The sequence below is a fragment of the Hydra viridissima genome, unplaced genomic scaffold (genome assembly GCF_058129835.1).
Source record: "Hydra viridissima isolate aposymbiotic clone 2 unplaced genomic scaffold, HvirCarnegie_v1 scaffold_10, whole genome shotgun sequence".
Taxonomy (NCBI): domain Eukaryota; kingdom Metazoa; phylum Cnidaria; class Hydrozoa; order Anthoathecata; family Hydridae; genus Hydra; species Hydra viridissima.
The window spans coordinates 1,935,848-1,959,970 of record NW_028324309.1 but is presented as its reverse complement, the minus strand read 5'-3'; the positions used below and the strand labels follow the sequence as shown (position 1 = coordinate 1,959,970).

Genomic DNA, 24,123 nt, shown 5'->3' with positions numbered 1-24,123 from the left:
CAACATTATATTAGAGCACTTTACACTGAATTTGAGACCTATGATTTATACGAATCTTAATCAGCTTAAAGTTCTCTATCATCAATCATAAATATAGAGGGGCAGGGGGGAGAGGGTTTAGTTAGGCCGGATATTTCTATATGCTTTTGCTTGATGTAAGGTGACGATAAATCACAATTGAAATAACTTATAGCTGCTGTTAGACATATTATAATCTGAATGCGTTGAACAGTCGTAAACTATAAAATCCTTAACAAGATTTGATGTTTTCTTTAAATACATTGATACATTGATAAATGATGTTTTAATAACCCTGGTTTCGATTGCCGATATGTTTTTCACTATTAAAGAGTTAAAGAATTGGTTATTGGTGTCAATTTTTGAAGTAGCAATGGCCCTAACAGCTGCTGTAGTATTTTCTGTTCTTCTTGTGCTTAAAATTGAAAATCATATAAAGGCAGAATGGTGGACAATATTTGCTCCACTGTTTGCATTTGATATATTGACTGCATACTTCGATATAATTGTTTTTATAAGACTCTACTTGGCATTAGAACGAAGCCTTGCAGCAAAGAGACTTATTATTAATGCAGTAGTCATACTGTTGTTAGTTATTTTCAAAGTGCTGCTTTGTCAAAAACTTGAAGGAACAAAGCACTTTCCTCATTCTGTTGTATATACACCATTGTTTGTTCTTTTGTTTTTATTGCTAGTTCGCTCTTGTATTCTTTCTGATAAATTTTAAAGTATAAAACTATTTTAATGAAAATTATCATGAATGTGGCTTCAGTTAAGTTTAGTAATTATTTTATACACAAATATACATTAACAAATCTTTTGTTTGCATATTTTACATTATGCAATTATTTGATTGAAATGTAAAGAAGCATGTCTTGCAAATGTTATGTCCAATCAATTCAAAGATAGTTAACTACAGGACTGCATACTCTGAGATAAGTTTTATCAAAATTGGGATGATTTTTCTGTGTAGGAGAGCCTAGAATATGAGTAACTAGTTTCTACATCAGTATTTAAGGCTTCTAAATAGCTTATTTTCATTTGCAAGCATTTAAAAATATAACTAATTGCAAATTTCAATTGTTATAAACAATTGAAGTTTTCAATTGACACCAATAACCAATTTATGAGTGGTTTCGATAAGATCCTATAATACTACAATTTTACCCTTTTGATTTTGTTTCAGCAACAAATTTATTCTTTGATTGAACATTTGTGATCTTAAAATATAACTAATTGCAAACTTCAATTGTTATAAACAGTTTAAGTTTGCAATTATTTTTATATTTTTATTATTACATTTTTCTTAAGTTTACAGTTTAAGGATCCAGTTCACACAATTCAAGGTCCAACACCATGCACTAGAAAGAACTGATGAACTTATTAAATAATAAACATTGAAAACATGAAATTTGGTAATTTTGTATAATATTGTAATCTCTGCTTCTGTTAATGAGTTAAGTATATTTTTAACAGAAAGAAATTAATACTTTTTGATATCTCAGTTTCATATTGTTATCTTTAAAACAAAAAGCATCTAACCTTTTTGCAAAAAATAGGTTTTAGAGAAAAAAAATCTTTTCATTTGTCTTAAAATAAATCAAAAACTTCAAAATGTTCAATTATTGTCTAGGTGAATGCATGAAACCACAAAAATAATTCAGTAAAAGGCTCTTAGCCCTACTATTAGGTGCAATTACTGACACTAACATAAGAATCATTAACACATTAAAAGATACTTGACAAGAGTTTAAACCTTTAAGTTAAAACAATAAATTAGTATGAAATACTAATTTATTGTTTTAACTAAAACTTTTGTTTAAACTGAATTAAGTAAGCAAAACATTGAAGAGTAATCTAAGTATTGACACCTGCAGTAATTGAGGCATTGGCACCTGCAAATGCATAGCATGCTTCTTCATTAATTTTAACAGTATTTTGATAGCAAATTAATAATTTTTAAATAAGTAGCAGTTGTTTCAATTATGTTAGAGGTAATGTTTATACAGGTTATTTTTCTCCTTTTACAAAACTTGTAAATCTTTTAAAGTATTTCTAGAGAAGCAGAAATACTTTTACAAATTTTCTAATTCAAGTTTTCAATGAAAACGGTCACAACAAAAGCCAACTGGCGATTGTTGCAAGCCAAATTAGAAAAAAAAGTCTATAAAGAACAATAAAATTCAATCTGAGTATGATGCCCTCCATACAGTATCATTACCGTGGATATCATCACTATGCCCAAAATTAGGAAATATTTTTGGAAAGTTTGGATATAGAGTAGTTTTCAAATCCAATCTTGAAAATCTGTAAAAGTATTTCTACAGTAGTTAGATGTTAAGTATATATACTCATATATGTTAACAATATATATGTATTATATATTGTTAACAATATGTGTATTAAGGGTAACAAATTATTTTTAGCAAACTGTATGCATGTAAACTATTTTTTAAAATTGTTCAAACTTTGATTTAACAATATTTATGGCGGCTGTTGCTGTTGGAGCTCTAGTTGCAAGATTTTTTAATGGCTACAAGATCTGTTTGAAAAACCTTTTCATAAAAAGAAAACCAGGACATGTAATTTTTTAATTTTTGTTAATTTTTTTTACTAATCATTTCAAATACTATAAAAAACTAATTGTTTTTAAAAAATCTTATCAATATATTTACAAATAAATATTTTTTAGGTAAGTATATTTATAGATATATTCATAAATAGCTCTATCTATAAGTACATTTATAAACAAGTATTTGTAATAAAGTTTAATGTTTTTTACTGTTTACAAAAAGTAGTGTAATTAATTTTTATTTTGTCCTCTGACTAATTTTTTTGTTTTTGCAACTCATTACACATAAAAAAATATATAATGAACAAGAAATGAACAAAAATATTTGAGCAAGTATTATATATATATATATATATATATATATATATATATATATATATATATATATATATAATCATTTACATTTTTAGTTGCATTCACATATATAACTTATGTTTATTTCAGTGGCTTTTAAGGGTAAAAAAAACTCTTGCTAAATTTTTCTCAAATTCTGTCAGTTAAATATCATTTTGTTCTAGCTTCTCTTAATTCCAATTTTTTATTATCTTTTTTTCTTAGAGCATCAAATGATGGAAATGCAAGACAATAAAAAAAAAAAAAAAAAAAAAAGGAAATGTATCAGATTAAAGAAAGCATTCAGATAATTGCAACAAAACCCCATGGTAATTAATTTACTATTTTGTTGTATATGACTTGCCTTTGAACACACCTTCAATGACGTATTTCTATAATGAGTTTTAAAAAAGTTTTGTGGATAAAAATTACATCTTAAAAATTATATATTTATTACATTAAGCTGTTTATATATATGCATATACTTTTTATTAAATCATGCTCTATATCTAGTCTGGTCTATAAGTACAATCAATTACTTAATTTTCATAGTTCACCATAAATTAGTTTATAATTACCCAACTCATTTACATTAAACACCAAAACCATGTTTGAGTTATGTAATATCATTAATTTAACTGTCATCATTGGTGGTTATGGCTGTGTTTTAGCAAAATAGATTACTCAGAGATAGAGTTGTCACCAGTGAGTTTATTCAAGTTTATCAATGCTAAGCTTTCTTCTATGAGACAGACTTAGATTTTAATAAAACTTCTATTGTAATCATTGTCCAAATAATCTCATAGCATTCTGCTAGGATCAAAAAAGATGATGTGATGAAACTTAATTTGAAGCATGTAAAATGACTTTTTAGGTTTATGTTTTAGGTAGACTTTTAAGGATCTTGATTAATTTAATATTATTAGTAGTGTGAATTCACCAAAAGTTTGACTTTTTTTTTTTTTTTTTTGGCTTGAGAAAATCTTTTTATTGTTGTTTGAATGCTGTTTAAATGAATATTTGTTAATCAACGTTTACTTTTTTTTATAGCTTTAATTTTTTTTGAAAATAAACTTACAGGTTGTTGATTTTTTTTTTAAGAGCTCATTTTTTACATAAAAGGTGAAAAGGAAAAGTAATTTTGGAGAAAATTTTAAATCATTTCTTAAAAATTTGTTGTTTATCAGAAAGAGTATCCATAATCTAATATATTGACACTTCTTGTCTCTGGTTAGCAGAAGTTTAGTAGGAGAGGTTCTTTTTAATGCTTCATTTTTACTCATCCTTGTTTTTATGCTTACAGGCAGAAGCCAATCTTTGATATGTTTTATGTACAGATAACATTCTAAAAATATATCCCTCATATGTTGTCTACTTATTTTTTAATTATCATGTTTAATTCTATATAATGGGAAGTGAAGACATGCAATTCCTTTTTTTTTTTTTTTTTTTTTTAAATGATCAAAATTAAAATCTTTAGATTATTAACAGACCTGAAAATATTGAATTTAAAATACTTTGTTTTAAAGAAAATAAACATAATTTTATCCATTTAATCACAATTACATAAAATGTCTTTTTTCTCAAGACTAAACCAGGGGGTTAAAGCTAGTTTTACTATTATTTAGTAATAAATACATTCTTGTTTTCTTGTAGTTTGCTAAAAGCTTCACTATAACATACAACAAATCATGCCAAACATAGATTGTGGAATAAATTGTTTGGAGAAGAAATGGTCCGTGGTACCTTCTGCTATGTCATCAAGAACTATAAATCCAGTCCGCCGAATTGTTGATCAAATGAAAGTTGAAGCAAATCCAGAATTTCAACTGATTTCATTATCAATAGGTATGCTTTTACTGTCGGTGCATATAATTAAGGTTATTTTGTTAGAAAAATTGTTTTGAAGACTTGCATATATACAATGAAGTATAATTTAGGTGATCCAACTGTTTTTGGTAACCTTATTCCTAACGAGAATATATTAGCTGCTGTAGAAGAAAGCTTACGCTCACATAAACACAATGGATATGCACCTGCTGTAGGTTGGTATAAACATTAAAATTTCTTAAACTGCTCTTATATGTAATCATCCTGAATTTAAATTATTCTTAACTTAAATTACTTTTAAATAAAGGAGAATTAGCTGCAAGAAAAGCAATCGCTGAGTATATGTCAACCCCTAAAGCACCTCTCACTGAAAAGGTGCTTAAAAATATTTTTTGTAAAGTTTTGAAATAAAAGTTAAATACTAAATAATAATAAGTTATTTAGTTTAAACTTTTTTTTTAGGATATTGTTATCACCAGCGCTTGCTCAGGTGCTATTGAATTATGTTTGAGCACATTGGCTAACCCTGGGGACAATATTCTTATTCCTAAACCTGGATTTTCTTTATACAAAACTATTGGAGTCTCAAATGATTTAGATGTGAGACAATACAATTTAATGGTGAGTCAATTTAAGAAACATTTTCTAAATATTTACAGCAAAAGAAGTTAGTATGATGTAGATGAACTGAGAGTAACTTTTTCTGCAGCCAAATCATGAGTGGGAGGTGGATATTGCCCATCTAGAATCGCTTATTGATGAAAACACCAAGTGTATTATTGTAAATAACCCATCTAACCCGTGTGGTTCTGTTTATTCAAAAGAACATCTTGAAACCATTATTGCTGGTATTTCTATTAATGTCTCTGGCTTTTTGAAAAGTTAATTCTTTTTTTTTTAGTTTTTTGCAAAATAATCTTGTGTTTGTAAACTAATATTTTTGTAATTTCGTAGTGGCAGAGAAACATAAAGTGCTAATTCTTGCTGATGAAATATATGCTTATTCAGTAAGTAACTTCTCAATCTACTTGTTATTACACAGATAACAATGATTTCTTTATGGGTATTGTTTTTGAATAGACATAAGTGTTATTGCTAGAATCCAGGCAGGTGGCACATGCTAAGTTTATTAAAAAACAAATACCTAAAACAATTGAAAACATTTTGCTTTTAAATGTTTCAGGTATTTCCTGGGGAAACATTTTATCCAATGGCAAGTCTCACAGAAACTGTACCAATTTTGTCGTGTTGCGCCATTTCAAAGCGGTATTTGGCTTCTTTTCTTCTTTTTTTCAACAAATTTTTATAAAAATAGTAGTTTATGTTACTAGCTTGTAACAGTTTGTTATGGTTATGGTATATATATATATGGTACAGTCTGTTTGTTAAGTTCTTGTGATAAATATTGAATGTAATTTAATTTCTTAGCATCGTTTCCCTAACGTCTATGAATTAACTTTTAACTTTTCAATTTTTAAGAAGTCGATTTGTTAACAAAGTATTTATGCGAATAACCTTGCAGTTTTTTAGTGCCCGGATGGCGACTGGGTTGGATACAAATTCATGATAGAAATAATGTCCTTGAAGAGGTATTTTTTTCATGCAAATATCCTTTACTGATACTTTCTTGTGTGTGTACGCGCGCGCGTGTGTGTTTCTTTCGTTCGTTCTTTACAACTTATATTCCTTTTATTGAATTTTATAAAACCTAATTTTGTGGTTTCTGCCTCTCACAGTTTCGCAACCGTTTGTTTGATATGTGCACTCGTATACTTGGTGCAAACACTATTATTCAAGGTGCTATACCCAGGATATTGGCTGAAACTCCAAGAGATTGGTTTGATTGTAATATGCAATTTATAAAAGTAAGTAATTTGTAATTTATACATCTTTTTAGATATTGACAAATAATTAATATATTCATTTTTTGAATTTCCTATTTGTTATAGGAAAATGCTGACATTGCATATACCATTTTATCTAAAGCATCATTTTTAATACCAATTCGACCTCGTGGTGCCATGTACATGATGGTGAGTTTTTCTTTTATTGTTAAAGCGACTTTAACAAATATATTTCGAATGGTTACTTCTTTTTCCTCTATTTTCAAGTTCAAAGTGCTAAACGTTTACGCAATCGCAATTACAAATAAAATATTGCGCAATAATCCTATTTAATTACATCCGCTGAAGTTAATTTTCAAAAGTATTTTTGTGTGAATTCATCTTTTTCACACCAAAAAAAATTTATGTTTTAAATGTATAAAAAGTTCTCTACTTTAAAAAGCTACGAAAGTTCCATTTATCATAATTGATATATGTTTGTATTTATTCGTCATTAACTTAAAAACAAAAAATGTCGACGACTATTAACGCTCGCTTTTTTGCACATCGGTTGAATTACTTAATGCAGACTTATTTAGTTTTATAATTTAAATAACATAAATTTAAACGATATGATAATCATTCTTTTATTGAAGTTAGTTACTTTCTATGTTTTCGAAAAAAAGAGGGAAAATTTTACATCGAAAAATATTTTTAAATGACATTCATTTAAAAAAGTTTTCTAAGTTTTCTTTTGTAGATAAAAAATTTAAAAAAATTTAATCTAGTCTTTCCTATGGAATTAGTTCACTGTTAAAATAATTCCCTGTTATTTATCATGTTTCTATACAAGGAGTTCATTATAAGGATATTAAAGAATTGACGTCGATGTAAATTTTAAAATATAAACTTTGTTGAGGCGCACGCGATAAAACGCTTAATTTTGATTATCGCGTGCGTCTAAAGATTATTTTTTTTATAAATTTTAGGTCGGACTGAATCAAAAACTTTTAAGCATTTTTGTTGATGACGTGAACTTTACGAAAAGACTCTTATCGGAAAAGTCGGTTTATTGTCTTCCTGCATCGGTAAGTGCATCAAAGGAGCCTAAAACGTGTTTGAGCGTTTATTTCTGTGCGCATGCGTGCAATCGTTTTTTTTTTTCCGTCATGACATTTAATTTTCATATTTTAAATGCAGTGTTTCGAATATCCTGGCTATTTTCGTATTGTCTTAACGGTTCCCAGTCATTTACTGGAAGAAGCGTGTGAACGGATCCTATCCTTTTGTGGCAGTTTTTCGTGAATGGCAGCTTCTCGATTTTTAACTTTTATTCAAATGATGTACAATATTTTGTAGTTATTTAATTGAATGTGTCGTTTTCTCCACTATTTTCTTCTCAACGCGCCGCGTTACTTAAACTTGGTGATGGTTAGCAGTAGAATATGACGTATATACTTTATATATTCGTATATAAGTTTGCATTTTTTATATGCGCATATGTAAGTTTTCTTTCGGTGAAAAAAACTTACATATACGCATATAAAGAATGCAAACGCTAAGTTAAAAAGCGTACTTGTTTGAGTTGAAACTAGCTTTAAACTGTGGAGTTGGAGGTGAACTGATCTGCATTTAATATTTTACAACGTTTAATTATTACAAATTTGCAAACCCGAAAATCCCTGCTGACACTTGCTTTTTTTTAACGTTTATGATAAAAAATACCCAGCAAATCTTTTGGTGGTATAATAGAGTACACCGATTAGACCAAATATGCACTTTCATTGAAATCCAATCTCTAAGAATCAGTGAGAAAATTAAGTTTCAAAGTTTTTTTATTCTATAGATAAGATAGGTAACAAATGACAGCCAAATTTTGCATTTTTACAGCGTAAAAGTTTAATTTTTAAAACAAGTTTCACGTTGGTAGTCAAAAAGCTTTAAAGTATCTGAGATCTGAGTCTAAAAAAAGAATGTCCAAGACCAATATGTTCAAAAATGGTGAAAAAATTCTTCATCAAAGCCGAAGGTTGTAGCTGCAAGTTTAACTGCAAATGACTTAGTACAATTGCAAGTGTCAACACAAGGGATTTTTCAACATTAAAGTGATAAAACTTATCTCAACATTGAATAATGTTTTTGCTCACAGAATTGTAGAGCCTAATTTTTCTCAAGTGTCACATGATCAACAAAAAACCATTTTGACCATTTAAACATCTCTTCAATTTTAAATAGATCTGAATAAAAACAAAAACAAAATACAGTTGCGTATTGTAAAAGCTTGAAAGGACTTCTTGAAGAAATAATTAAAATCAGAAATGTCAGTCCAAATCATGATGTCAAATTGGTCATAGATGGTGGAGGTGATTTGGGTGCCCTTGTTAAGGAACCAATGGATTCAGATCCTCCAACAAAACGCCTTTTGACAACAAAATTTTTGAATACATCAGGTGTTAAAAAATAACTTCTTGTAGTAGTGTGTCAAAATCTTCCTAAAAATTATGAAAATGTTAAATCACTGTTGGAACTCATGGACACTAAGAAAGTTCAATATGTAATATCCTATGACATGAAAATGGCAAGTATCTTGTGTGGTATACAATCCCATTCAACCACACACCCTTGCTGATGATGTGCATTGATTTCAAAAACTTGACAGGCTGACTAAGAACACTTGAAATATTTGAAAAAAGATAATGAGGCTTTTGTTGAATCAGGTGCTGACATTATGAAAGTTAAAGAACTTAAAAATATCATATAAAAATATCAGATAAAACAAAATAAATAAGATAAATAAATCAGATAAAATAAAATAAATCAGATAAAATAAAAGATAAAAAATATCAGATAAAAAATCAACTCCTCATTTCATTTGATTCTGAAAAATCATTTATTCTTGATCTAATTCCACCAATGGAGTTCTACCTAATGATAGGAGTTGTTAATTATCTGATAAAGATTTTGGTTGGAAAATTACAAGATCTCTCAATTCGGCTCAAATAAATAATGATTATTTCTCAACCTTTTCAGTTTATATATTTTTTAAGTCATTTTATTTTTATTGTGTCTTTTCGTACTATACTTTACATTTTAATAGCTGTTAGTTATCAATTTGTCTAACAATGTGATATTTGTTTTAAAAATTTAACATGTACGCTGTAAAAATGCGAAATTTGGCAGTCATTTACTGCTTGTCTTGTCGATAGAACAAAATTTTTGAAACATAATTTACTGACTTATTTTTAGAAATTGGATTTCAATGAAAATACATATTTGGGGTCCACTTGGCGTACTCTATTATACCAGCAAAGGATTTCTTTTTTTTTTTTTTTAGTTGTCAAAAATATCGAAAAAAGCAAGTGTGCTAGAGTTTTAATTTCGCCATCAGTCGCCATGAGCTTTTATCTGCCCATACATCAAGTTTTTTTACTCCTGTGAGCAAAAACGTTGACAACTGAAGAATCATGTTGAGAAGAATCCTACCATGCCCATTAGAAAGACTACCAAAGTGTTTTTAAAAAATGTAAAGACCATGAGAAGGATTCTAAAGACTTCTGGGAAGGTCAGTGTTGGTCTTGCCTACTAGTTAGCTTTTGATAGAAAGAATAAATGATACAAATTGAAGCAGTCAAAAAAGATTTTAAATCGTTTAAAGAGCTATTGCCTATGAATGGTCAAAATCTTCTCAGATGAAAAGGTATTTATCATAGACTCTGTTATCAACAGAAGAAACGACCTATTTATTGTCAATTATCTCTTTCAGTTTAATAACACAGTCATAGACTTAACGCCCCAGATTACAGCAATAAGAAAAGCTTCTAAATTGATGATTGATGATTACGCATAAAATATTTCTATTTTTAACGTTCTTTCTTGTTATTGATAGGGTCAAATATTTCTCAGCAACAAATATTTGTCTTCCAAACTGAGTAAAAAGTATTTGCTTCTACCAGTATACTGTTGGGCCCGAATGAAAAAAAAGGTCATAAAAGTAAATCTACTCAGGAACCAATGACCAATGAACGTCAGCTTCTTATTATCCTCGTTGCTCTGTCTATTCTTAGTACCCTTATTGCTCTGTCTACTGCTTAATCAGTTTAGCATGCCAAGCTAAACTGATTAAGCAGCAGACAGATCAGCAACAATACTAAGTTGAAGACAGAGCAACAATATTGACGCTGAGAATTCTCAATGTGTGAGATTCAGTTTCTAGAAGACTTGACAACACTGCTTGACGAATGATTTTTTGAAAAACTGGTTTATCAAGATGAAAACTATTGGGTACTGAAACTTTCTAGAATTTAGTTGTCATAGTTTAGGTTGCCATAGTTTCTAGTTTGTTTCACAGAGAACTATTTGCAAACGAAAACAAATGAGGCTGCCTCTTGCGTTAAATAACATCGGTGATTGGGAAATATAACCTTCAAATGTGCTAAAATGTCTGAATAGAAAAATGTCAAATGTCAACGGAAATAACGAAACTTAATTAATGTTGTAAACAAATTTAGGATGTAACAAAATTTAGGGGGTAATTTTGAAGATTTTATCACATGGTTAATGACTTTTTTTTACAGTCTAATTTGCAAGTAATACAGTTTTTGTGGACGAGAATCAATTGGAAAGCCTGTGTTATGTTTCTCTAATTGACAGATCCAAAGAAGAATTCGATTTCATTAAAACTTTTATTTTCGATATAAGAATACCAACACAGTACATTCAATCACACAAACTTAATATTTATAGTAAAATAGAAAGTTCCTAGAAAGATACAGAACATTCTGGAATGTTATTATATATCTAGTAGGTTTTATAGAAGATTCTCGAATGTTCTGTTGAATGCGGAAAGTTCTAGAATAGACCATAACAGTTAGTTTTACAACATTGTCACAATTAAACTGTTTTACTATTAAAAAGTTGTCCAAGTTGCGGAAGAAGTGGTAGTTAGTGGGAGCTAGGTCTGGTAAGTAAGGAGAATGATCAAGAAATTCTAACTCCTATTTCTCTGGGTTTGCTAAAGCCATTTGTGAGAACAGATCAGGTCTTATCTTCGCCCAGTTGGTTACGTTATAATTTTGCTGTGGTTGATATGGTATTATGCAATCATAATGGATCTTCAAACACTCACCTTCAGCTTCTTTTGATGAATATTACGCTTTGGAGGCGCCACGGTGCTGAACTTTTTTGATTGTCATATTGAATCCATTCTCATGACAAGTGACGATTCGATTCAAAAATGGATCAGATTTATCACATACATCAAGAAGTTTCTAAACGCTTTCGTTTCTGTTTTTCATTCAGTTCCCGTGAAACCTTTTCACTTTACAGATTTGAGCTAAATGAGTTTATATTTTTTGCTTGCTAACGCAAAACTTCAATAATTCACTAATTCATAGTCACTCTTAGGTGGGCAACCATATAGTTCATTTGTGCGGTCAAATTTACTTGTACGAAAATTGCTGAACCGATTTAATTTGTGTCCGCTGCGTAGTAACACTAGAGCCAAATAAACAATGCTTTGCATGGTTTGCGATGACGTATCATATAAGAACTCATACTTCATAATAGCAATGCATTGTAGAGTTTAAAAATTTTTTTAGCATTAATGTAAATATAAGATTTACCCATCTTTTACCCATCTTTTACCCATCTAAGACCTGTAGGTTTTGTAATGACTAAAAATGTCCACTATCCGCAAACTTAATGTTTTAGCAAAGTTCAAAGCTTTATAATGATTTGTTCAATCTTTACAAACATAAAAAAAGAGAAAGAGGTTTTTTATGCTGTTGTTGTTGTAAAAAATAAATATCATTAGCAGTTTAATGAATCGGAAATAAATTTAAAACTTTATGGAAGTTCAAAGTTCTTTTTCCTTTTATCAAATGACGAGACATCAATGATGTGAAAGAGATTCGATTTGAAAAATTAATAAACTCATATCATAATCAAGAAAGTTTGTATTTTATAGTAATTGTCCGTTAAATATTTAGGTAAATATGTTGAAATCATTCTTTCAATCTTTTAACCACTGAAAATGGATTTAATTTTTTTCAGTTCAACCTTCAACAGCGGAAAAAAGAAATTTTACTCAGCTTTACTATCCCCTCAGCTCCACACTTGCCATAGAGAAATGCGCTAAGAAAAAGAAACCAATTTGATATCCAAAAAACCTCATAATGAACTTTCATAATTCAACTTTCATAGTTTTTTTTCGTTGTATTCGTGTGTTAAAATATGCTCTTGAACCTTTGAATGACAAGTTTATGTCTAAGATTACTTTTTTACTTAAATTCAGATTAACAACAGTTAACCAAGTAAATTTTCCTAAACGAATTTATGGACAACCTGTTAGTGAGGTTTAGGGCCTGTTTATATGGAAAGCGGGCTAGCTCGCTTGCCGAGCCAGCCCGCTTTCCATATAAACAGGCCCTCAATCTGAATTTGGAGGTTTTTATCAAATCATCTTAAATTACCCTAATCACTATGTTAGAAAGTTTCTAATAGCGCATGCTCAAACTGCTATTGACGTCAAGATCTTTGGAGGAGCTTTGCGATTAGTCGAAAAAAATCAAAGAGGGAAGAGTCTCAGTTTTTGATCTTTTAAAGTAGAAAATTATATCAAATATCGACAACAGTTAACATTTTAAGAGAGCTAAGTATTTAATCTTCAAAATTCAAGGTCATTAGTTTTTTTTTTGAAACGTTATAAGAATATTTGTTATTTGTTTTTGCTATTTTCAGTCATGGTAACACTAAAGTTTTATAAAAGAAAAAGATATTGAAATAAGATTTTTTAATAATTAATATAATTGAAAACTTAAGGATTTTACTCGGCTCCGCAGCATCGACAACAATTATAAATTTAATTCAATTACATAAATTCAGTGAATTCAATGGATGTATATCTCAGAGGATTTCACCTGCAAAACACTTTTTATCAAACAAAATAATTAACAGAAAATTTTTTGATAAATATAATCACAAAGAAAAAACACATTCTCGAATATAAATGATTTATTTTCAAGTTTATCAATATCAAATATCTCCTTATTTTTTATTTTTTATTTTTTTGAAAAAATATTATAAAAAAAAAAAAAAAAAAAAAATACAATCATATTAAAAATATTGGGTTCAGACTTTTTCCATTGATGTGAAAATAAAAAATAAAATAATAGAATGCGTTATATGTTTTCTATCTAATTGAGTACGTCTTATAAAAACCAAACAAACGTATATATATTTTTATACGGTAACATTATTTTTATTACCAGTATTAATTTATAATCTGTATCTGGAAACGTAAAACTCTTTTTAAACATACACTTAAAAAAAGAGATTAGATTCCCTGAAGATAATCTTTAATGGATTGTCGGAGAACTGCGGTAGCAAAAATTGCATCTTCTTTTGTGATACACATTGGAGGCTTTATACGCAAGACCTAAAAAGGCGAACATAAACTTTGTTACTATGGCTATTTGCTATAAAAAGTATTTCTTCTTTTGAAAAAAGAAAAAAAAAAAAAACTTACGTTGCCGAATCTTCCGCCTTTACCAAAAAGGACTCCGTAATCTTTCGTACGTTCCCATATATCTAACATCACCGCTGCAGGAAGCGGTTTACGACTAGCCTAAACAATACTCTTTGTTCAAAACAATGCTCCCTAAAATTAGCGGTGAATAGAAGTAATCTGCAGCATGCAGACGACTTAAAAAACATTTGTCAGGATTTGATTGAAGTTTTTTTACACGGGGAGTAACTGATAATAACTTTTGTGGCTAATTTGTTACTTTTGAATGAAAAAAAAAATACTTGCAACAAAAAAATAAAAAATTTAAAATATATATGAACCTTATCTGTGACCATTTCTACTCCAATCATTAACCCTTTCCCTCTTACGTCACCAACAACATCAAATTCTTTGCGTAATTCATCAAGCTGCTTTAAGAAAAACGTTCCAACAACCTCAGAATTTTTCATCAGTTTCTCTTCGTCAATAATCTGAAATGAAAAAAATTCAATATTTCATAGATTTAAATAAATTTATTAATCAAAGATTTTGTTTTGATTGGGTCCCGTGTGCAAAATGTGAACTACATATTATATAACAAATATTGAAACAAAATCTTACTGTTTGAAAAGAAAACTAAGTTATAATTCAACAAGTATGATGATCATAAATTTGTTTTAATGAACCAAATTGTGCCATAAACTTATAAAAACAACTCACATCTAAAACTGCAGATGCAGCAGAACAAGCCATAGGATTCCCACCATATGTATTAAAGGTAACAGCAGATTTCATTGTTTCAGCAATCTTTGGAGTGGTTATTAAAACAGCCATTGGAAAGCCATTTGCTATGCTTTTAGCACATGTAACTGGAAAAAATTTAATTTTTTTTTAAATCATTCATATATATAATATTAGAAAATGTAATATATAATATATAAGAAAATATAATATATGAGAAAAAACCTCTGATTAAAGAAAACATAGAGCAAACGAAAAAACTTGAAAAAGACTTACCCATATCGGGTACAACACCCATTGATTCAAAACCCCAATAATGACTACCAAGACGACCAAAACCAGTTTGTACCTAAATCAATTCATCATTAAATCAGCATCTTCAGAACTAAATTCATGTTATCAACATACAACGTAAAACTAGACAAACCTCATCTGAAAGACAAAGCCCACCATGCTCTCTAACCTTCTCATAGGCCATTTTCATGTAATTCTTTGGATACTGTACTGTTCCTCCAACACCCTATGACATGGTGAAAAAAAGAAATAAGACGCACAAAATACACAAGTTCATTGTAAAGCACCATGGTGGCAAGACAGATTTACAAAATATTATGCTAAACATATAAAATAGTCCAACTAAATTTACTTGTATAGGTTCTGCAAAAAATCCAGCAATCTTGTTAGGAACATTATAATCAAGTACATCTTGCAATTGCTTTGCATAGGCATCGGCTGCAACACACTGACCTGTTACATAAATAGCTTTAAATTTATCTAATGTTTTATAGAAAATCCATATAAACAATAATGATATTTCAGTAAAAATAATGCTAATACACAACTACATTTTCACTGATCACAATGTATGAAGAATGAAATTCACTGCATTAAAATTTCAACAAAATCTCACTTTAAAACTACAAAAGTATTTGAATATCTGTACCTGGTAAACAACTGCAAGGTGAACCACTCTAAAAGTTTTAAAGAAAAAATGTAAAAGAAAAATAGCAGGTTTTCCTGTTTAATTTAAAAGTTATGCAAATAGAATTTTATTCTAGTTTAAAGCTTCAAAACCTTTATATAAAAATAAACAACCTTCACAGGAGAGTCTCTGCAATTTTCACTGCCCCAAGGACCTCGGTATGGATCAGGATTGACTGTCTACATCATTTTTTTATTCAATTAAGACAATATTGCAAATGAACAATTGAAATAAAAAAATCAAAAAAATGAAATAATCATTAAAAATGCTTTTACATACAGCATGACAACCAAATCCTAGTGGTGTATTGTATTTCCAATTAGAATGTGATAATATTCCAAGTGTATGAGGACCAGCTCCATGGTAAGAGTTCCTATTAATACACATAGTTCCTATTAATATGCAATAAATTGGATTCATAACAGAGATAAGTCCTCAATGGCACTGGCCTTCCCTTGGCTTTGCTTACAGCCTTAAGACAAAAAATTACTGAATTTGTGTCTAGCTGAGTGTAAGGTTCTTGGCCTTAAAGACTGGCCTCGGACTTCACAGTTAAAATCTTAGCTTTTACCTTAAAGATCAAGTACATCGGCGCTGCATGATATTTACATGATATTAATGTTTAATCTCAAATAACCATACAATTTTTTAAAATTATATTGGTATGGAATTTTTAAAGTTCCATTTGCATTTCCAAATTTGTAAAACTCTATGTTTTTATTGGCATACAAATTTAAAATTTCCATTTCATCGTTGTAGTCAGTTATAGTTTTTGAATATTCAATCTTTTTTTTTTATTTGATGGTAATAACTCTGAATAAATCTGGGAATATCAGCTTACAAAATTTCTATCTTTTACCACATTTTAACAACAGTTTTTTAAAATAAACTAAAGAATGATCTATAGTTAGAAAGTGTGAGGACAAATTTTTTTAATTGTGAAAACTTTATTTCAGAAAAAAAAAAAAGTTTTTGATGAAAACTCTTATTTATACTGCACCATCTTGACAATTTGTCAATGAACTCTGGGTGTAGTTTTGTGCTTAACTCATGATCATGGCTGATTTTTCACATATCCAAACATTTTCTACTTTTTAATCAAGTCACAGATGGTTCCAAATGCCATTCCAGTTGCTTCTTGTATCAAATGTTTTACCTTAAGATTGATACAAAAAGTGACAGGAATAGCATTTGGAAACATGAACAACTCGATAAAAAAGAATCAGTAATTCATGGATTAGCTCTGACAGCTCTAAAAAGGGCACTATCGTCCTTTCTGGTGCTTGACAAGGGTCTACCTGCCTCGTTTTCTCGCTGAAATTTTTGAGCAAAGGAAATTAACAAAATTTTTTTTTGCTTCTTAACAAAAACTTTTTTTTCTGAACATTTAGTATTTTTTCTTTTTTTTTTTTTAATATATCTTTATTTAATTAATTATAAATATATATATTAAATATAATTTAATATACATATTTCAGTAATCATAAAAGTTTTTATCAAAAACTTATTTTTTTCTGCTTGCCAAGTTTTATTTCCGCAACTTTTTTTTGTTGGCATGCTTATCTTTCTAACTGTAATTAAAGAGAGAACAGTTCTAAGGTACTTATTTAGCGATTTTATATGTATGTATGTGTGTATGTATGTATGTATGTATGTATGTATGTATGTATGTATGTATGTATGTATGTATGCATGCATGCATGCATGCATGCATGCATGCATGCATGCATGCATGCATGCATGCATGTATGTATGTATGTATGTATGTATGTATGTATGTATGTATGTATGTATGTATGTATGTATGTATGTATGTATGTATGTATGTATGTATGTATGTATGTATGTATATATGTATGTATATAATTATTATCTGATTATTTCTAACAGGTGTTTTGCTGCATTTCTTTTAGATTATCAAATCATGTTCTTGTACCTTTAAATAAGAAAATTATGCATTCAAACAGAAATATAATTAACACAATTATTTATCATACATTTATTAAAAACATATTAGAAAATGTTTTAGGGGGTTTGAGGACCAGTTTAATACCCAGGTTTGAGCTTAAAAAATTAAAGTTAAAAAGCTAAACAACTTTTAAAATTGAATAATATAATACCTGTGACAAATGATATCCCAGTTTCCTGTATGTGCACGCATCAGCATCATTGCCATGTCATTGGCTTCACTCCCACTGTTGAAAAACATAACGATCTATTATAAGGAAAATAACAAAGAACAACTATAAACAATAAAGAAATTTCATCTTCAGAAGTGTTTTCTGTTCTTTACAAAAGTTTATTTCAATTTTTTAAACAAATAAAAAATTTTATTACAGCACAAGTGAAGTGCTGTGTATAGCTAGTAACTACTGTCAGCTGTTTTGCTAAAAAAGAAACAAAGCAGTGTATTTTTATACTTATCAGTAAAAACAAAAAATTTCAGAAATCTACCTTCAGGTCTCCTGGCATTTTTGCAGCAAGTTTTTCAGCATACTCATGTGTTTTTGGGTGCAAGTATATATTTGTTGTATGCCATAGTTTTTTCATTTGTTTGAAAGTTTCCTCTTCGACTTTTCTGATAGTTTGTTATAAAATTAACAATAATCATCCTTTAAAAAAACCCAGCCAACAATAACAAAAGCAACATCATCCTCAAGAGTATGGGCATAACCACTTTAGATACAGGGTGGGACAAGTCTCCCTCACTTCCCATATCTTTCTCCCCTGTCCCCCCCCCCCCCACACACACACACACTTTTTTTAGCCATTACAACAGCTTAACCCATTACGACAGTTTAATCCATCATCACATTCAATAATGTATTTTTCTGAGCAGAAAAAAGACCTTTAAAAAAATGTGTCCCACCATTTTTAAGGAGGTTACGCCCTTCCTCAAGAGAAATATCATAAAAACAAGATGCATACAGATCATTATATTTAAAAAGTTATTACAGGTGACAATGTCCAACACCAACAGTTACAATGCCAGCAAACATGTCTAAATAACGCTTTCCATCACAATCAAACAACCATTGTTTATGTCCCTAAATTAAGTAATAAAGATTCAAGCAGCACGCATTTATAAAAACTAAATAAACTATAAATTTATCAATAACAAAAATGTATCATTTCACACATAATCTTATCTCATTTTTAAGTTGTAAAGTATACTATATTATGATGTTTTTTATAGCTGAGATATCAATACTTACTTGATATTAAATTACCTACTTGGTGAATCATAACAGGTTTCTTGTAATAAGTTAAAAGACCTGGCACCATGTGTTTTTGTCTTATCTCTCTCACTTTTTCATAGCTAATACCCTGAAACACAAAAATTCAATTACATTTAAATACACTCAAACAATATAAAACATTTATACAATGCAGTATTATTAAGTGAGAAAAATAAGTGAAGAACATTACTTACGTTGTAAGGTTGAGGTTTAAAGTCACATGGAGGCATAGTTAAAGTCTCCTTATGAAAATACCTTACTGCTCGAGAAGTTAAATTGCAAGCTCCTAAATAAAAGTACTCTTTTATTAGATCTTTGGTAAAGAACAATATGTAATATATAACAACACTGCTATATACATAACACCAGAATATAATTACACCAATCCCCAAGAAGTAGTAAGGAAAAGTAAAATCTTTCAAAGGGAGAATTAGGATAACTAAATACTTCCGCTTACATACTTCTATAAGTTTTTCTTTGAAAATAACTGGCAAGTAATTACTGTTCAGGATATCAGAGGAAAATCAAACGAAAAAAACTTTATTTACCTTGAACACATTGTCGATGAAACATTTTAAAAAAAACTATGATGGTCTTGCTAAAAGAAAGTATACATGTATGTACAAATATATATATATATATAAAAGTATTTCATGACTGAGGATTGTTGCTGAAATCATACATAATAGAACTTTCTTCATTTTAAGTTCTGTTATGTTGAAATACGAAACCTCATGCTTGTATAAGAGTGCTCATACTATGTACAATATATACATACATATATATATATATATATATATATATATATATATATATATATATATATATATATATATATATACACACACACACATATATATATATGTGTGTGTATGTATGTATGTATGTATGTATGTATGTATGTATGTATGCATGTATGTATGTATATGTACATATGTATATATATATATATATATATATATATATATATATGTATATGTATCTGTAGGAATGTATGTATATGTACATATATATATATTATGTATAAGTAAAAAAATATATATATATACACACACATATATATGTATGCATGTATGTATGCATTTATATATATATATACATATATATATATATATATATATATATATATATATATATATATATATATATATATATATATATATATATATATATATATATATATATCACGCAACTACAATTTCTCCCCTACCCCCATCCACACCTTAACGCTATTTTTATGATAATTGTAATTTGAGAATTTTATGTTGATTAAGAACCATGTACAGACGTTGGTCTCAAAATCAATATAAAGCGCTCTAATCTGAAGAAGTTGCTTGTTGAAAAACAAACAACTTCAGATTAGAGCGCTTCACATTGATTTTGAGGCCTACGTCTTTATACGGTCAGCATGTTTACAAGTTACTTCGCTATTTAAAATATTTTTATAAATTTAGGGAATAGTTTTTAAAAACGCTATTATTGATTATATAAAACATTGAACTCTAAAACAACAAAAATTGTTTACATTAAAAATATTTAATACTATCAAAATAACCCGCCGCAAAATTTTGTTTTTATTATGTCCATATAGAAAAAGAAGTTTGAAAATAAATACGATTTTAAAAAACTTATATTTTAGAAATAGTCATGTATTCTGCTTTAAAATGTACATATGCACAAAAATGTAACATATATATATATATATATATATATATATATATATATATATATATATATATATATATATATATATATCCTAATCCCCAACACATTATTGACTACTTTTATATATAGTTATTTGTGTTAATACATAGCCCAAATTAAAATCACTAAAAAGCTCATTTTAAAGAAATCAATAATTTCATTAAATCTCAATTTAAAACTTCAAATCTTTGCTCTTAGCTGATGAACCCCTCTTTTGCTGCATGACAAGCTGGTACCAAATATTAAGTTTGGATCAAACTTTCTTTCAATAGAATTAACTAAGGTGTGTAAGTCTTCGCAGAGGTTTATGAAAAAGACTTCTGAATCATTGAACTTTATTTCTAGAGCACAGATGTTGTTAAACATTTTATCATTTACATTAACTATAACTTCATCATAATCACTAGTTGTAATGGTTATTCTATTTCCCTTTTTCTCTGCTACAATGAGACCACCATATTTAGCTTTCTCAATTGGAACTTCTAACCAGTAGAAATGATTCTTTAAGACATCATTGCATTGCTTCCAGACAATTTTGTTTGGAAGTGGGTCTCTCACTTTTTCTTTGAGTATATCAAATGCTATCGCATCATCATAACACATCCAATGTCCATGTTGATCATGTACTTTTACAAAGTGATCATAACCTTTACAGTCATTCTCTTTTAGAATTCGAAACTTCTCCCCATACTCTGCACATACCTTATGTCTGTTGTATGCAGTGTCTTTTCCACCTACTTGTAAAGCCATGAAGCAGTTTCTCATTGAATCCATTTCTGCTCCATTAGGATGACCACCCATCATTGCACATCCAGCAAATCTATCAGCCATTCTTGGTCCTAACTTGTAAACTCCATCTCCTCCAGCAGAATATCCTGTAAGATAAACTCGATTTGGATCAATAAGCTCCAAAATTAAGAATGATTGAATAATAAAGTCAAGCATTTCATCCATGTAGTCTTTATGCCACATATTCCAGACATCCTCAGGTGATCTTGGAGTAAACCAAATTCCAGTAACATTTTTGTATAATCTTTTATGATTTTCGTATTGTGAGTCATTAATTTGTTTAGGACATCCACCTCCTCCATGTAATCCAATAAAAAGAGAAAATCCTGTTTCAGGTTTTTTTCCATAAAAACAGTAGCAAAACTTCATGGTTTGTCCTTTTATTGTAATTTCTCCTTTTTTAAGTATCTCTTCTCTTTCAGTTTTGTAATATTTGGTGATTTCCTTGTACATATCCTTTTTATCAAGCACGCTAAACTCCTCAATATTGTATGGCCTGTCCTTCATTTTTATAAAATGTAAAAGGATATAATATGAATTACTTAAAATTTAAAATGAGCTAATGAAAGTGAAAGTGAAAGTAAGCAGTCTTTCCATTTAAATGGGAATTGGTGATTAGGCCCCAATCACATGACTGAAGCCAGAACACACGTGATAAGGGAGAGGGGGAAGCGAGTTTTCATTCAGAAATTTTAAGCGGTTTTAATAACCGGTTGTCACGTTGCCAGAGCAACGTGAAAGCCCTTTTTAAAACATGTTTCCCTAGTTGAATTTATGAAGTTATACCAGTACTGGCTCGAACATACTCCTTAAGAGAGAAAAATATCGAAGCGTAAGTATTCTAATAATTAACGTTTCAAAATTATTTAGGAGGTTAAACGAAGTTAGCCTGTCACCCGTTACTGATTTTTTGAAGCCCTTATAAAACTAGCAGTGTGAGTAATTTTTTATGATTTCTTACATTTCTGAAATTTGAGGCTGGGGAAGAGAGTCTCCTGCATTTTTAAATGTGACAAAAAACAAATGTTATGCCAATCCCCTACCCAACCTTCCACAACACACTAAACAATTATTTTTTACCTGCTTTAACGCGTAATGTTTTACGTCACAATTGACAGAAGTGAAACATGAGAGAAGGAAGGATAGACAATTTCATTAGTTTAGTTATTTTAATCAAGATATTGATTTAATAAGTTCTATATTGGTAATTTATTAATTTACTTAAAAATTGTGAAATTAAACTTTAAAAAAAACTTTTAAATATTCACTAATGCTAGCTTATAATTGGAGTTCCCATAACGAAGGTTAAAACTGGCGTCAGCTCTCGTCTATATGAGGGTCCACTTCCCTCCCCCACCCCTCTCTCCTAAATACTTTCATGAGCTCATAATTTATTATTATTTAGAATTTACAACATGAACAAAATAAGTTGCCCCATGAACCGTCATGGTTATTCCTAAGGAATTTTGTAGTGGTTAAGTAAAAAATCCAACACAATTTAAACCAGCGCATATTATTTTTGTTAAAATCTTTTTATTTTAATTGAAATCTATTTTATTACAGATAATGAGTACTTTAGTGAATTTTGTCTTAAACCTACTGGAAATTTCATTACATAAAATTTTTTAAAAGTAAGAAAAATTTACTTGAATGAATCGCATCTAGGAATGAATGGTACGCATATACAACATTCTTTAGAACTTTTTCAACAGTATTAATTAGGCTCAAACTTTCCGGTTGGATATAGTTAATAATAACTCGAGAAATACTTATCAAATAAGTTCCATATTGTTCTCATAATGACGTTTATATATATATATATATATATATATATATATATATATATATATATATATATATATATATATATATATATATACACAGTATTGGACAAAACATTTGCAACCAACATCGAACAATGCTAAAAAGTGTTCCTAATTTTACATGTCTTAAAAACGAAACGAACTATACTACCACAGCAAACAGTTCAGGAGTCTGGAGTCATAGCATGCCATGACATGAGCAATCAGCTGACAGGTGACAGCACACAGGCAGAATTTCGTTGACAAGTGCCATTTTGCAGCGGACAAAACAAGTGCAACTTTTTTGGTTTGTTTCATTTTCTTAAGTCTGGTCCGTGTCAACGTCACGGAAGTTTTTTAATAATTAAAGGAAGTATCTAGAAGTTTCCAGAAGCATGCAGAAGCTTCCAGTAGCATCCAGAAATATTTATTATTTTTATGACTTCAAGTGCAAAAATGGCTCCCGACAATCTTGGATTGGAACTAAGAAAGAAAATTATTGGCGATTACGTAAGTGGAATGTCACAAAAAAGTATTTGTGATAAATATCGCGTGAAAAAATGGCCGTATCAAGACTATGTTCCAAATATCGTTCTACGGGGATTTTGGCAGCAGATAACAAAGGTGGAACACCGCGTTCCACCACTTCTAGTGAGGATTCTATGATTGTCAGATCAGTCAAGAAGGATCCCTGGATATCATCAGTCGAGATACAAAAGCAATTAGAGCTGCCTGTATCGGACCGAACAATCAGACGACGTGCTACTACTATAAAAAGCGGGTTCT

The 24,123-nt window shown here is 29.2% G+C and overlaps 3 protein-coding genes across 3 annotated transcripts; 2 read left to right on the top strand and 1 right to left on the bottom strand.

Moving 5' to 3' along the window:
• The first annotated feature begins 391 nt into the window (after positions 1-391).
• Positions 392-745, top strand: LOC145193463 (transmembrane protein 203-like). The gene has a single exon (XM_080070926.2). The coding sequence runs from the start codon at positions 392-394 to the stop codon at positions 743-745; it is 354 nt and encodes a 117-aa protein (XP_079927052.2).
• Positions 746-2,127: 1,382 nt separating this feature from the next.
• On the top strand, positions 2,128-7,960 carry LOC145193188 (tyrosine aminotransferase-like). Its single transcript, XM_090100429.1, has 14 exons — positions 2,128-2,600; positions 3,149-3,252; positions 4,580-4,771; positions 4,864-4,968; positions 5,061-5,128; positions 5,216-5,374; positions 5,463-5,601; positions 5,708-5,760; positions 5,937-6,019; positions 6,276-6,342; positions 6,490-6,618; positions 6,703-6,786; positions 7,566-7,664; positions 7,777-7,960. Exons 3-14 carry the CDS (start codon positions 4,615-4,617, stop codon positions 7,879-7,881), a joined length of 1,248 nt encoding a protein of 415 aa, XP_089956555.1. The 5' UTR covers positions 2,128-2,600; positions 3,149-3,252; positions 4,580-4,614; the 3' UTR covers positions 7,882-7,960.
• Positions 7,961-13,744: 5,784 nt separating this feature from the next.
• LOC145200272 (alanine--glyoxylate aminotransferase 2, mitochondrial-like) lies at positions 13,745-19,745 on the bottom strand. The gene is made up of 16 exons (XM_090101357.1): positions 19,591-19,745; positions 19,237-19,328; positions 19,038-19,130; positions 18,759-18,850; positions 18,258-18,381; positions 17,924-18,018; positions 16,083-16,176; positions 15,917-15,982; positions 15,765-15,792; positions 15,468-15,568; positions 15,249-15,341; positions 15,098-15,170; positions 14,801-14,949; positions 14,422-14,571; positions 14,102-14,200; positions 13,745-14,011 (listed from the first exon to the last, which is right to left on the bottom strand). Exons 1-16 carry the CDS (start codon positions 19,613-19,615, stop codon positions 13,910-13,912), a joined length of 1,476 nt encoding a protein of 491 aa, XP_089957483.1. The 5' UTR covers positions 19,616-19,745; the 3' UTR covers positions 13,745-13,909.
• Positions 19,746-24,123: the final 4,378 nt, after the last annotated feature.

Bases quoted from the DNA above. Each gene is read 5' to 3' on its own strand.
- LOC145200272 (XM_090101357.1), bottom strand. From the start codon at position 19,615: ATGTTTCATCGACAATGTGTTCAAG. The intron at 16,177-17,923 runs GTATTATATTAT...GTGTATTAATAG, and splicing joins TGGGATATCATTTGTCACAG to GAACTCTTACCATGGAGCTG. The intron at 15,171-15,248 runs GTTTGTCTAGTT...GAATTGATTTAG, and splicing joins GGCTTTGTCTTTCAGATGAG to GTACAAACTGGTTTTGGTCG.
- LOC145193463 (XM_080070926.2), top strand. From the start codon at position 392: ATGGCCCTAACAGCTGCTGTAGTATTTTCTGTTCTTCTTGTGCTTAAA.
- LOC145193188 (XM_090100429.1), top strand. From the start codon at position 4,615: ATGCCAAACATAGATTGTGGAATAAATTGTTTGGAGAAGAAATGGTCC. The intron at 5,761-5,936 runs GTAAGTAACTTC...TAAATGTTTCAG, and splicing joins ATGAAATATATGCTTATTCA to GTATTTCCTGGGGAAACATT. The intron at 6,787-7,565 runs GTGAGTTTTTCT...TATAAATTTTAG, and splicing joins GTGGTGCCATGTACATGATG to GTCGGACTGAATCAAAAACT.